This window comes from Oncorhynchus mykiss, chromosome 20 (genome assembly GCF_013265735.2).
Source record: "Oncorhynchus mykiss isolate Arlee chromosome 20, USDA_OmykA_1.1, whole genome shotgun sequence".
NCBI lineage: Eukaryota > Metazoa > Chordata > Actinopteri > Salmoniformes > Salmonidae > Oncorhynchus > Oncorhynchus mykiss.
This window is the reverse complement of record NC_048584.1, coordinates 34297335-34312524: the sequence shown is the minus strand read 5'-3', so window position 1 is coordinate 34312524 and position 15190 is coordinate 34297335. Positions and strand designations below refer to the sequence as shown.

The window sequence follows — 15190 nt, the reverse complement described above, 5'->3', positions numbered from 1 at the left end:
AGTCTGTCACTACGCAGCAGATGTACAGGCTCCCTGGGTGGACCCCTATGTTTATATCATACTTGTCAAACATTTATAAATCTCAGACGGTAGTCCGGCAACAGTGCATAAAACATCCATAGAATTCCAAACACTAATACACGAAGACAACTTGGATTTGAAAAACCTGAAGGCCTGCAGCTGGAGGACAAAAGAGAGTGTTTGTCAATGGAGTTTCTTTAAGGTGGGATTGGTGTTTTAAGCCTTTGTGGGGTGGGGAAAATGGTTATTTTCATGTTTAAACTGAACATCTTTTAAGGGATGTAAATTGTCTGTTTATTTTTTAATACGTATTGGTTGAGTTAATAATAAATTGAAAGTATTTGGAAGCAATATTTTCAAAAAGATCATTTAATAATATGTAAACAACACTAACAATACAGTAACCTGTATTTTTCCCCAACATATATTACTCAAATGACTATGAAGCATAACAACACGACAATAATAATATAACATCAATAATAATACAAAAATAACAGTGATATAACCACAATTGGGCAAACAATGTATTTTCTCACACCTTGACCAAACCTGTCCCAAGCATGCATCCGCGTGCGCCATCCTGTGCATTTAGATTTTGTTTATCTCCGCCATATGCGTTCATGACACGCAGGTTAAAATACCAAAACCAACTGTGAACCAACTATATTCATTTGGGGACAAGTTGAAACACAAATGAAACATTCACGGACATTTAGCTAGCTTGCTGTTGCTAGCTAATTTGTCCTGGGAGATAAACATTGGCTTGCTATTTTATCTGAAATGCCAAATGGTCCTATTTTTTTGCTGGATCTTTGTAGAATTTTGTCCCATTTTGAGTCATACAAAATTGTGTGTCCTCTACTCCGACAATTAATTTTGTTGTCAGTTTGTCAGTTTTCTTTGATTTATCTCTCCTTGTTAATTATTCAATCACCCATGTGGGTTAGTATGGTCACGAAAACAAAAGAGTAGATGGGAGAGGCAGGACATGGAACCAAGTTCTGGCTATGCAGACGATCGTTGACACATGCAAGCAGTTTGGATGAAATGATTGAATAACGTGTACATGATGTGTACATTTATTTTGCAACACCCGCGCACACAACGTGGCCGGTCTAGTCAGCACGTTAGGGATGTTTCATCCATTACGTATTGAATATGTAAAATATGAAAATATATACTGGCCATAAAGTACTTTTAAGAGAGCTACTGCACAACTTTTGCCTAATTTTCATATGTTCCTACTGTTATTGAACTATGACATTTCAAGGGTCTGAGAATATAGCATGCCAGTCCTCATGTTTTTTCAGTGAATGCTCTGGAAATATGCATTCAACAGAATGTAGCTATGGGATACTTTGGCATAGAGGAAGTACCTTTCAGCAGAACTTATTTGATATAAAACATGATATATACATACATTTTATAGCCAGAAGTCTAAGGATACCGTATAAACAACCACACGTTTTTCCAAACCCATTTTCATGATAGACTGAAGCCTGTGCACAGTGTAAATACGATTAACTTCAAGCCTGGAGGAAAAACTCCAGAGTGTTATTCAAGGGGACCTATTTGAAATACTTCCTTTGCTCTTTTATGTCATACCTTTAATGTGATTTATGTTGTGCCAGGCTCTTACTCAGTCAACGACATCAATACGGATTCTGCTTTAACACATCTGATGGATAAATCAAATACATTTTTTTGCAAGTTGCATAGGCTAGTAGAGGTTATAATGTGCTTCATAATACAATGTCGATGCAATAATTGACACTATTTCTAGGTAAGATGCTGTAGCTACGCAAACTATTTTCAACTGCTGTGTCATAAGATTTTACCTCATTTTACTGTAGCGGCATCTTGTAAATCTTTTTGGAGTGGTTAGAATGGTTTAAAACAATGGTTTGAAAATGAAATGTAATGTAACAGTTTAAAAAACAGTGCTATACACTCTTAGAAAACGGGGTTCCAAAACGGTTCTTCCGCCGTCCCCATAGAAGCACCATTTTGGGTTCAATGTAGAACCGTATGTGGAAAGGCTTCTATATGGAACCCCAAAAGGTTCTACCTGGGAAGAAAAGGGTCTCTTCAAATGGTTCTCCTATGGGGACAGCCGAAGAACCATGTTGGTAAAATGTGTATCCTTAGTTGGACCGTATTCAATAACAATACGTCCAATAGATCCATATTGGATCGAGAAGTTTCCTTTTGCTAAGATGTACAACAACTACAACTATAACAACGTATCTGTATATGTTTGATATGGCCTATAGGAGAGAGTGCCAAGTGATGTCTAATATACATGCACTCTAATTTCATATTCTAAGTCATATTCATTGTACAATGTTGAGTGTTACCACAAAAATAGGGGAAATAAATAAGTAAATACAACTAATATATACATAATACTGTACATCACACCTCCAACCTATCTAAATCGATATTGTACTTTTTCAGCAATACCACATATGTGAAATATAACGCTGCTTGCCCGTTAATGGCAACCACATGACCTGACAACCATGTTTCTGTATTTCTTGAGGATGACATTTGAGCTGTCATCAAAGTAAAGCACAGATATAGCGTTCAGCTTGGTCGGTGCACAGCATGGCTTTGGCACATTGTCAGGGAACATCAGATGGACCTGAGGAAGTGAACAGAAAGGACTGAGTCAAATATAAATGAAAATGTCTGAAAGAAAGAAAGAAAGAAAGGACTGAGTATAGAAAGGAGATAGCATCAAAGCAGCAGTTTGAGAAGCTCATAAAATCTATATGGTGAGGGAATAATTATCACCATATTGTTAAAGAAATTCAATATGAATTCAAATAAGTAAATTTTGAGGCTTTGCACTTACCAGAGTTTGCACAATGGCGTGATTTGTCGCATTCATATGTGCATTGAGTGGAAAAGAACATTCCCCATCGCAGTAAAAAGCAGCATAGCCTTCAGGTGCAATAATCCAGTCCTTCAAATAGAATGAAAAAAGACAAAATAAGCCTGAACGTGCTCCTCATTGAATATTGAAGACACTTCATTCACACTTCATGTGTTTTCTTTAGTCAGTCATCTGTCTGTTTCTCGTGCACTGCGTTGTATACCCTAAATAATAGTGTTGAAACTAAAAGAGGTGTTTTTACAAACACACACATATTTGTAACACACATGTAACACACATGTTATGATTCTCATATTTTTTTTTACTAATTGGTCTTTTGACCAATCAAATCAGCCATGAAAAAGAGCTGATGTTATTGGTCAGAATACCAATTATTGGAGAAGGAAAATAATTGGGCTGAATTGGGCTGCCTGTCTAAATGCAGCCTATGTGCCTTCTGCTCTGACATGCTTATGACAGTGTAGAATAGACATGGTAAGGTTGAAATGGTATTCCATCTTCCTTACCTGCCATCCTAAGTCTCGGAAGCTGACGTAAAGTTCATGCTTCTTGCAGGCTTGTTTCTGTTCACTGGTGTTATGATCTGAAAACAATAAACATTAAATTAATCTGCAAGTTTACCGGTTTTTCATGCATCATTAGGCTTTTATTTTATTTTATTGAGCACCTGTGAGCACTATTATTATTTTGGACAATAGGAAACTAGAAAATGATTAGTGAAATGTTAACAAACTGTTAACAGCAAATGGCAGCACCAACTCATTTCTAGTTATTACAGTAAAGAGGCCACTGAAAGGGTGTTGACTGGGTGTCCCTAACGCACTGAACCACATCAGTTCTAAACAGCTGTGGAGCTGAAGCAAGTGCACATAGACTTCTATAAAATGACAGCCAAATTAAACTAATTTATTGAGGGTCATTGGGGACGTTTTGTGTACTTTAGCTAGAGTATTTATATAAGGTGAGCGTTACATGTTAATATCCATGGACCATCCTTAGTTGAAGGAAGGGTAAAAGATTCAGCAGGTAGGTTTATTATTTTGAAAAGCTATGTGTTTTATATGGATCTATAGTACACGTGTAACTGCCAAAACAAGGCTAATTGGCAACAAGAAGCTGCTTGAGTAGACATAACATCCTGGAGGGTAGACATAACAATTATGATCCTTTAATATGCCCACCTCCACTTTTCGGTGCCTGTGATGATTCCTGTTGACCACCTGATTTGTTACGATTGTGATTCTTTTTCTTTCCACCAGCGGCCCTGACAGAGCGCAGCAATACCTCACTGGCCTTGAAGAATGAGACTAGGAACGGCTGTTTGGATTGTGGTCCATTCCTACCAACGATGCCAGCAGACTTCATGTTGATACTCCGTCCTTTAAAACAACAAGCAGTGTGAATAGCAGCAAACAGAAGCATACTTACGTTCCTATCCAATCAAATGCAATGATCGGGGCACAACATAAGAGTTTATTTCCAAAAGGCAATATCCACCAATCCTTCACATTTGTGTTTTTAGGATTGCATATGGATACTTTCATGTGTGTGTAAAATATTACTGTTCTCAGATGTTTCATTCATAGATTTTAAATGTATAGTTGAAGTTAGAAGTTTACATACTCCTTAGCCAAATACATTTGAACTCAGTTTTTCACAATTCCTGACATTTAATCTTAGTAAAAAATTCCCTGTCTTAGGTCAGTTAGTATCACCACTTTATTTTAAGAATGTGAAATGTCAGAATAATAGTAGAGCGAATGATTTATTTCAGCTTTTATTTCTTTCGATCACATTCGAAGTGGGTCAGAAGTTTACATACACTCAATTTGTATTTGGTAGCATTGCCTTTAAATAGTTTAACTTGGGTCAAATGTTTCGGGTAGCCTTCCACACGCTTCCAACAATAAGTTGGGGGAATTTTGGCCCATTCCTCTTGACAGAGCTGGTGTAACTGAGTATTGTAGGCCTCCTTTCTGGCGTACGCTTTTTCAGTTCTGCCCACAAATTTTCTATAGGATTGAGGTCAGGGTTTTGTGATGGCCACTCCAATACCTTGACTTTGTTGTCCTTAAGCCATTTCGCCAGAACTTTGGAAGTATGCTTTGGGTCATTGCCCATTTGGAAGACCCATTTGCGACCAAGCTTTAACTTCCTGACTGATGTCTTGAGATGTTACTGCAATATATCCACATAATTTTCCTACCTCATGATGCCATCTATTTTGTGAAGTGCACCAGTCCCTCCTGCAGCAAAGCACCCCCACAACATGACGCTGCCACCACCTTGCTTCATGGTTAGGATGGTGTTCTTCGGCTTGCTAGCCTCTCCCTTTTTCCTCTAAACATAACGATGGTCATTATGGCCAAACAGTTCTATTTTTGCTTCATCAGACCAGAGGACATTTCTCCAAAAAGTACGATCTTTGTCCCCATGTGCAGTTGCAAACCGTAGTCTGGCCTTTTTATGGTGGTTTTGGAGCAGTGGCTTCTTCCTTGCTGAGCGGCCTTTCAGGTTATGTCGATATAGGACTCGTTTTACAGTGGATATATATACTTTTGTTCCTGTTTCCTCCAGCATCTTCACACGGTCCTTTGCAATTGTTCTGGGATTGATTTGCACTTTCCGCACCAAAGTATGTTCATCTCTAGGGGACAGAACGCGTCTCCTTCCTGAGCGGTATGACGGCTGTGTGGTCCCATGGTGTTTATACTTGCATACTATTGTTTGTAAAGATGAACGGTGCACCTTCAGGCATTTGGAAATTGCTCCCAAGGATGAACCCCTCTTGTGGAGGTCTGCAATTTTTTTCTGAGATCTCGGTTGATTTCTTTTGATTTTCCAATGATGTCAAGCAAAGAGGCACTGAGTTTGAAGGTAGGCCTTGAAATACTTCCACAGGTACACCTCCAATTGACTCAAATGATGTCAATTAGCCTATCAGCGCTTCTAAAGCCATGACATCATTTTCTGGATTTTTCCAAGCTGTTTAAAGGCACAGTCAATTTAGTGACCCACTGGAATTTTGAGACAGTGAATTATAAGTGAAATAATCTGTCTGTAAACAATTGTTGGGAAAATTACTTGTGTCATGCACAAAGTAAATGTCCTAACCGACTTGCCAAAACTATAGTTTGTAAACAAGAAATTTGTGGAGAGGTTGAGAAACGAGTTTTAATGACTCCAACCTAAGTGCATGTAAACTTCCGGCTTCAACTGTATATTTTGATTTTGTTTTGCAAAACGCTACAAAATGTATATGTTGTTTAGCTGTAATTTTGTAATTTTTATTTAACCTTTATTTAACTAGGCAAGTCAGTTAAGAACAAATTCTTATTTGCATTGACGGCCTACCAAAAGGCAAAAGGCCTCCTGCGGGGATGGGGGCTGGAATTAAAAATAAACATGTATTAAATCAAAATATAGGACAAAACACACAACACGACAAGAGAGACAACACAACACTACATAAAGAGAGACTTAAGACAACAACATAGTATGGCAGCAACACATGACAGCACAGCATGTTAGCAACACAATATGACGACAACATGGTTGCAACACAACATGGCAGCAGCACAACATGGTAGCAGCACAAAACAGGGTACAAACATTATTGGGCAAAGACAACAGCACAAAGGGCCAGAAGGTAGAGACAACAATACATCACGCAAAGCAGCCACATCTGTCAGTAAGAGTGTACATGATTGAGTATTTGAATGAAGAGATTGAGATAAAACTGTCCAGTTTGAGTGTTTGTTGCAGCTTGTTCCAGTCGCTAGCTGCAGTGAACTGAAAAGACGAGAAACCCAGGGATGTGTGTGCTTTGGGGACGTTTAACAGAATGTGACTGGCAGAACGGGTGTTGTAAGTGGAGGATGAGGGCTGCAGTAGATATCTCAGATAGGGGGGAGTGAGCACTAAGAGGGTTTTATAAATAAGCATCAACCAGTGGGTCTTGCAATGGGTATACAGAGTGATGTGTCCTACAAGCAGCATTGGTGGCAAATCTGATGACCGAATGGTAAAGAACATCCAGCTGCTCGAGAGAACCCTTACCTGCCAATCTATGAATTACATCTCTGTATTCTAGCATGGGTAGGATGGTCATCTGAATCAGGGTTAGTTTGGCAGCAGGGGTGAAAGAGGAGCTATTACTGTAGAGGAAACCAAGTCTAGATTTAACTTTAGCCTGCAGTTTTGATATGTGCTGAGAGAAGGACAGTGTACCATCTAGCTATACTCCCAAGTACTTGTATGAGGTGACTACTTCAAGCTCTAAACCCTCAGAGGTTGTAATCACACCTGGGGGGAGAGGGGCTTTCTTTTTACCAAACCACAGGACCTTTGTTTTAAGGGCAGATAAAGCTTTTTGGACACCAAGAAAGCTTCGTTGTAGAGCATTTAACACAAAATCTGGGGAGGGGCCAGCTGAGCATAAGACTATCCTCTGCATATAATTGGATGAGAGAGCTTCCTACTACTTGAGCTATGTTGTTGATGTAAATTGAGAAGAGCATGGGGCCTAGGATCGAGCCTTGGGGTGTACCTTGGTGACAGGCAGTGGCCGAGACAGCAGATATTCTGATTTTATACACTGCACTCTTTGAGAGAGGTAGTTAGAAAACCAGGACAAAGACCTTCTTGTCTACACCCATTCAGCATCATTCAGGGTGTCTCTTCAGCTTTAGCCCCACCCAGCTCTTAAGGGTTGTTCCGAATGTACTAACATCAGCAGTCAAGCACCCAAGCTAACTTGTTAGCTACTTAAGTGAGAGAGAACAGCTCACTGAACATTACTCACCCTAGCAGAGCTAATTAGGCTGTTATGTTATCCAGAACATTGGTGGCTGCAACTGTGTTGACAGACTGTCCGTTAGTAAATTCAGAGCATTTCGCGTTCAGAGTGCACACCGGATGCTTTGGCCAATTAGTAGGGCTGATCTGAACATTCTGATGGCTCTTTCTGTCAAAATGAGACATTTGTAATATCTGAAAATATGGCTAGCTAGAATATCTCCTGTCGGATGCCATGGTTGCTCTTAGGTTGAAAATGTAATCCGGAGACATATTATATTCCACTGATTTCAAAACTCAGTCCTCCAGAAAGTGGAGAGCAACACTTATGCAGTTTTAATACACAATCGACTTTAAAAAAAACGACGCTAGAACAGGATTACTTAGACATATTGACCAGCTCAAATAGACAGAAGCGCACTAAACTCAGCAAAAAAAGAAACGTCCCTTTTTCAGTCTTTCAAAGATAATTTGTAAAAATCCAAATAACTTCACAGATCTTCACTGTAAAGGGTTTAAACACTGTTTCCCATGCTTGTTCAATTAACCATAAGCAATTCATGAACATGCAGCTGTGGAACGGTTGTTAAGACACTAACAGCTTACAAACGGTAGGCAATTAAGTTCAAAGTTATTAAAATTTAGGGCACCAATGAGGCCTTTCTACTGACTCCTAAAAACACCAAAAGAAAGATGCCCAGGGTCCTTGCTCATCTGCATGAACGTGCCTTAGGCATGCTGCAAGGAGGCATGAGGACTGCAGCTGTGGCCAGGGCTATAAATTGTAATGTCCGTACTGTGAGACACCTAAGACAGCGCTACAGGGAGACAGGATGGACAGCTGATCATCCTCGCAGTGGCAGACCACATGTAACAACATCTACACAGGACCGGTACATCCGAACATCACACCTGCAGGACAGGTATAGGATGGCAACAATAACTGCCTGAGTTACACCAGGAACGCACAATCCTTCCATCAGTGTTCAGACTGTCCGCAGTAGGCTGAGAGAGAATGGACTGAGGACTTGTAGGCCTGTTGTAAGGCAGCTCCTCACCAGACATCACTGGCAACAAAGTCTCCAATGGGCACAAACCCACCGTCGCTGGACCAGACAGGATTGGCAAAAAGTGCTCTTCACTGACAAGCCACGGTTTTGTCTCATCTGGGGTGATACACTGAGGCGTTACACTGAGGTCTGCACTCTGGAGCGGAATCGATTTGGAGGTGGAGGGTCCGTCATTGTCACGTTCTGAACTTTATTTCCTTTGTTTTGCCTTTATTTAGTATGGTCAGGGCGTGAGTTGGGGTGGGCAGTCTATGTTTGGTTTTCTATGTATGGTTTCTGTTTCGGCCTAGTATGGTTCTCAATCAGAGGCAGGTGTCGTTAGTTGTCTCTGATTGAGAATCATACTTAGGTAGCCTGGGTTTCACTGTTGGTTTGTAGGGTGTTTGTTTCCGTGTGTGTGTTTGTCACCACACGGTACTGTTTCGTTTTTTGTAGATTTCACGTTATCGTTTATTGTTTTTGCTCGAGTGTTCATTTGTCTTTATTAAAATATCGTCATGAACACTTACCACGCTGCATCTTGTCCGATCCTTACTCCTGTTCAGACGAAGATCTGCCGTTACAGACTTGGTCTGGGGCGATGTGTCACAGCATCATCGGACTGAGCTTGTTGTCATTGCAGGCAATCTCAATGCTGTGCATTACTGGGAAGACATCCTCCTCCCTCATGTGGTACACTTCCTGAAAGCTCATCCTGACATGACCCTCCAGCATGACGAAGCCACCAGCCATACTGCTCGTTCTGTATGTGATTTCCTGCAAGACAGGAATGTGTTCTGCATGGCCAGCGAAGAGCCCGGAACTCAATCCCTTTGAGCACATATGGGACCTGTTGGATCGGAGGGTGAGGGCTAGGGCCATTCCCCCCCCAAAAAATGTCCGGGAACTTGCAGGTGCCTTGGTGGAAGAGTGGGGTAACATATCACAGCAAGAACTGGCAAATCTTTTGCAGTCCATGAGGAGGAGATGCACTGCGGTACTGTTGATGGAATTTATAGCTTTAAAGGAATGATTAGAATACTCCACTCAGAAACCATATAATTGTAGAAATTGACTAGAATCATAAAGTTATAATTAATGATGTGTGTAGTTTTAATCAGTCAAACAATATGTCTATTATAGCGTCTTGAGCACAGACTGTCTGATGCCGACCTGACTAGAGATTTGGGAGAGAACGGGACGTCTCAAGGACAAGGTCTCCCTAATCTCTGTCGGCTGGGTAGTGAGACAGTATGTGCGTCGGATACCTTCTGTTTTGTGTCGATGTATGTGTGTGCATATGTTTGCGTGAATGTGTGTGCATATGTTTGCGTGAATGTGTGTGCATATGTTTGTGTGAAGGTGTGCGTGAAAAGCCAGAATAAAATGTATTGTTTTGTACAACAAGCTAGCGTGCTCTCGTATATACATTTTCTGACTATTGTAGCTGGGCCTCCGTCTGATTCATTTCAACCAGTTTCTTACAAATTCTGGGTTTCAGGCTGAGTAATTAATTAAATTGGGTTCATGAACATTGACAACATAATTCTCGTGACAGGTACTTAATGCAGCTGGTGGCCACACCAGATACTGACTGTTACTTTTGATTTTTAGCCCCCCAACTTTGTTCAGGGACACATTATTCCATTTCTGTTAGTCACATGTCTGTAGAACTTGTTCAGTTTGTCTCAGTTGTTGAATCTTGTTATGTTCATACAAATATTTACACGTTAAGTTTGCTGAAAATAAATTCTGTTGAAGGTGAGAGGACGTTTCTTTTTTTGCTGAGTTGATATGGCAGAACAATCCCAACTCATCTCTCGGCAAGTCCAGCCCACTCATTATCTCAGCCAATCATGGCTAGTGGGAGGTTTGCTCACTATTTCTGTGGCTCAACCAACTAGGCTCGTAATTTAACAATTTTATTTGTATTTACAGATTGCATACACGTTTGTTATTAAGGCAAATGAAAGCTCACATGTTCGAGAAGGCATTTCTGCCAAGAACGCAAATGTTTACGTTCAAACGGCTCTCCTGTGAAGTAGTGACCCGCGACATATGCCTGAAATGAGTCACATTTTACTGTGATATGTGGCTGTCTTACCTAGCTATCTTAAGATGAATGCACAAACTGTAAGTTGCTGTGGATAAGAGCAACTTGCGTTCTCGAACATGAGAGCTTTCATGTGCCTTAATAACAAACATGTATGCCATCTGTAAATACAAATAAAGTTGTTAACCTCTATGAGGAATGGGCTTCTCAGGATGATCACCACAAACACATGAAGAGGATCTATCCTTAACTTTTATTTCTTATTAGGAAAGTCAGTTAAGAACAAATTTTTATTTACAATGACTGCCTACCCCAGCCAAACACAGACTACACTGGGCCAATTGTGCACTCCCAATCACAGCCAGATGTGATGCAACCTGTATTTGAACCAGGGACTGCAGTTATATCTTTTGCACTGAGACAGAGTGCCTTCAACCACTGCGCCACTTGGGAGCCCATGAAGCCAAGCAACACGTGTTGGGTTAAATGCGGAAGACACATTTCAGTTAAAGGTATTCAGTTGTGCAACTGACTAGGTATCCCCCTTTCCCCTTTCCCCAGGGCTCAGTTCTCCTCCCCTGTTGTTCTCTCTGTAGACCACGACCCCTTTCCCCTTTCCCCAGGGCTCAGTTCTCCTCCCCTGTTGTTCTCTCTGTAGACCACGACCCCTTTCCCCTTTCCCCAGGGCTCAGTTCTCCTCCCCTGTTGTTCTCTCTGTAGACCACAACCCCTTTCCCCTTTCCACAGGGCTCAGTTCTCCTCCCCTGTTGTTCTCTCTGTAGACCACGACCCCTTTCCCCAGGGCTCAGTTCTCCTCCCCTGTTGTTCTCTCTGTAGACCATGACCCCTTTGCCCTTTCCCCAGGGCTCAGTTCTCCTCCCCTGTTGTTCTCTCTGTAGACCACAACCCCTTTCCCCTTTCCCCAGGGCTTAGTTCTCCTCCCCTGTTGTTCTCTCTGTAGACCACGACCCCTTTCCCCTTCCCCCAGGGCTCAGTTCTCCTCCCCTGTTGTTCTCTCTGTAGACCACGACCCCTTTCCCCTTTCCCCAGGGCTCAGTTCTCCTCCCCTGTTGTTCTCTCTGTAGACCACGACCCCTTTCCCCTTCCCCCAGGGCTCAGTTCTCCTCCCCTGTTGTTCTCTCTGTAGACCACGACCAAGTCACAGGGCTCTGTTTTCTCTTCACAGGGCTTATCCTACATTTGCTATGCAGAAGGCAAACAGCTCTGTCTGTCCTTCTCTCATCTGACATACAGGTTATGATATGGTACAGTATGTATCTCTTCATGGTAAACATCAACATCACAACCTCAAACCTTGACAATAAAGACCTAACCACTCCTCTATGGACAGCTGTGTCTGCCTACAAGACGGCAAAGAACTTGGGTGTGACTTTGGAAGACCAGTTTTGGGGTAACTACAAAGTTTAACTGCCATTTGCTTTTCTACATGTAATTCCCAGCAACAACAAAGACTGAAGAAAAGTAATGCTTCCATTACCATCCATAGTTTCAACAGAGAGCTGCAGACCCATGTTCTGCAGTGGATTCAGCACCCAGTGGTTACTGGTAGCTGTGATATCAAAGACCAGCCAACCCCCATCAGAGGCCTTGATCTTTTTGGAATCCAACAAGAACGTCTCTGCATCCCTGTTGAGGAAAAAAATACATAGAAAATCAATAAAAAAAATAACAGATGATCACTTGACACGCAAAGCAATGCACATACATTATTATGTGTAATAGTTTGATTTATTGAATAAAAAAGATTTAGCACAGTCGTGATATAACTGATGGGCCGTCCTCTCCTCTTTAAGCTCTGGAACTAATCATGAAATTCCTGTCATTCCACGTTAATTTTGTTAAAACTTGCACGGGGCCACACAAAGAGAGAACATGCTTCCTCTGTGTCGTTTAGACTTGGAAGCAGAAGAACAGTTAAGGAGGCCCTGACACACCATATTGGAAATTATTATAGAAACAAAGTACCATTGAATAATCCCCACTGGATGCAATTTATTCCATCTTTCTCTCTCAGATCTGAGCCAAAAACATCCTTTGACAAACATGTATCTTGCTAGTTACATTTATTGATCCCATTTGCTCTGTCCTTTGAGCCCCATATTTTGAAGTAAATTCTTCTGAAATACAGGCACGCAACTTTCACTGGGAACTGGGGGTCATGTCGTCCCTACATTCTGAAATTACATTTCAAACTCAAATAAAATCTAATAAAATTTTATTGGTCACAATCATGTGTTTAGCAGATGTTATTGCGAGTGTAGCGAAATGCTTGTGCTTCTAGTACTGACCGTGCAGCAATAACAAGTAATATCTAACAATTCCACAATAAATACCTAATGTAATCATTTACATTCTGAAATTACATTTCTGTCCCCCCCAGTTTTATCATTGCAATATGATACAAAAAAGTGGCAACAGTGTGCTTTAGGACGACGTGGACGCCTCAGAGAGGTCCACTAGGCTGTTTGGAGTGTTCAGCAGGCTGGATTTAGGACGATCCGGACACCACAGAGGGGGCGGACAGGCTGTGTAAAAGGCAAAGGAACTGGAAGGCTGGTTGGACCAGCACCAGAGAGTTGAACGGAGGCAGCTGCTGTCAGTGTGTTACACTTTTTTTCCAAGTTGTAAAAGCAAGCAGAGCAGAAACGGGCTACTCTTTAGTTGACTGATGTAGCTGGTAAGGTAACTGCTGTTTAACTTAACAGAATAAAACAAAACTAGTGTTTATTCGCAGTGCTGAGCTATTAGCTAGTGTGACTGACATATAACATTTGCCAAAGTTTCATCCTCTCTCGACTGAGGTGAATGAATTAGCTGCACTAGCTAGTAGCTACCATAGCCAGGTCAGCTCTAGCCTCTAGCTGTCTGTCAGATTGCGATATGAGGTCCCTATTATAACTATATAACAGCAGTTGCTTGTATGTACAGTATTTTTGGGCCTACCTTTAAGGAGTGGGAAGATTTTCAGACCAAGAAATATGGGTTATCAATATTTAGGCCTATTTCTAGGCAATGTAGTAAACTAATTAGGAAGTATATTTTCTTGGAAAGATAACTGCCCAGTGCTTCTCTGCCCATGCATAGGTTATGGCCTACTCTATTTAATTGAGACCACAATCGCACCTGATCTCGCAGGTACTGTATGCCTACTGAACTTGAAGCAGCAAGAATGATGACAGTGACACTTGCTATTTTTTTGCAGAGTCCTATAGGATATAGCCTACCTTTTAGGAGGACCATTTGCAGGCATTGACAAATAAATGGGTAATCAATGCTTATTGAAAAAGAAAAGGCGCAACCCTCGCTCACCATAGTAGCCTAACCAATGTGGTGCGTATTGTGCCTTTTTCTTTTCAGTGCTGATTATATTTTTGGATTGCACTTCAACTCACGTTGGTTGAGCACCCTCCACTTCGTTCCATTACCAATATTTATTTACAGACACTGTGGTAAACTACAGTCTAATCATATTTAAGTTAACAGCCACGTGATTCTCTGCCCATGTATGCAGCTTAGTCTATTTCAATGAGACCACACATTCTAGATGCACTTGAACTCTCACGCCCAACTAGGAGAGGTAGGCTACTAAAGTTGAAGCACCATATTCTGAGTGTGTAAGTAATGTGGAAAAATATGTGCTTTTAAACCTCTCTTGGGTAGGGGGCAGTATTTTGACATCCGGATGAAAGGCATGCCCAAAGTAAACTGCTTGTTACTCTGCCCCAGAAGCTAGGATATGCAATTGGTAGATTTGGATAGAAAACACTCTAAAGTTTCTGAAACTGTTAAAATAATGTCTGTGGGTATAACATAACTGATTTGGCAGGCGAAACCCCGAGGACAAACCAACCAGGGAAAAAAACAATTGAGGTCATAGGATTTTCCAATGGATTTCTATGGGATACCCTTATTATTAGGAACCTGGTTGCAGTTCCTATGGCTTCCACTAGATGTCAACAGTCTTTAGAAATTGTTCGATGTTTTTCTTTTGAGAAATGAAGAAGTAGTCCTACTCAATGTATGTGTCACTCCAGGTGGACTCAACTGTTTTGGTGCGCGTGAACTGGAGCGCGCTTCACGTTGTATTTATCCGGTATTAGAAACCGTTTATTCCGTCTTAAATTTGATTGATTATTTACGATTTAGGCTACCTGAGGTTGGATTAGGAACGTTGTTTGAAATTTTTGGACCAAGTTTACAGGTAACTTACTAGATACTGCGTAGGCATGTTGGGCGAGTTGAAACCGGTGTATTTCTGAATCAAGCGCCACAAATAAATTGACATTTTTGGGACATAAAGAAGGTCATTATCGAACAAAAGGACAATTTGTGATGTTTCTGCGATAT

General features: G+C 41.2%; 1 protein-coding gene across 1 annotated transcript in view; it reads right to left on the bottom strand.

Moving 5' to 3' along the window:
- Nucleotides 1-374: 374 nt before the first annotated feature.
- Nucleotides 375-15190, bottom strand: part of bmp5 (bone morphogenetic protein 5) — a 38284-nt gene continuing 23468 nt past the window's right edge. The window contains exons 3-7 of the mRNA XM_021576472.2: nt 12321-12469; nt 4105-4302; nt 3430-3506; nt 2882-2992; nt 375-2668 (exon numbers count right to left, since the gene is read on the bottom strand). Of these exons, the coding sequence (XP_021432147.2) occupies nt 2519-2668; nt 2882-2992; nt 3430-3506; nt 4105-4302; nt 12321-12469 (685 nt within the window). The 3' untranslated portion in view covers nt 375-2518. The remainder of the gene's footprint in view (nt 2669-2881; nt 2993-3429; nt 3507-4104; nt 4303-12320; nt 12470-15190) is intronic.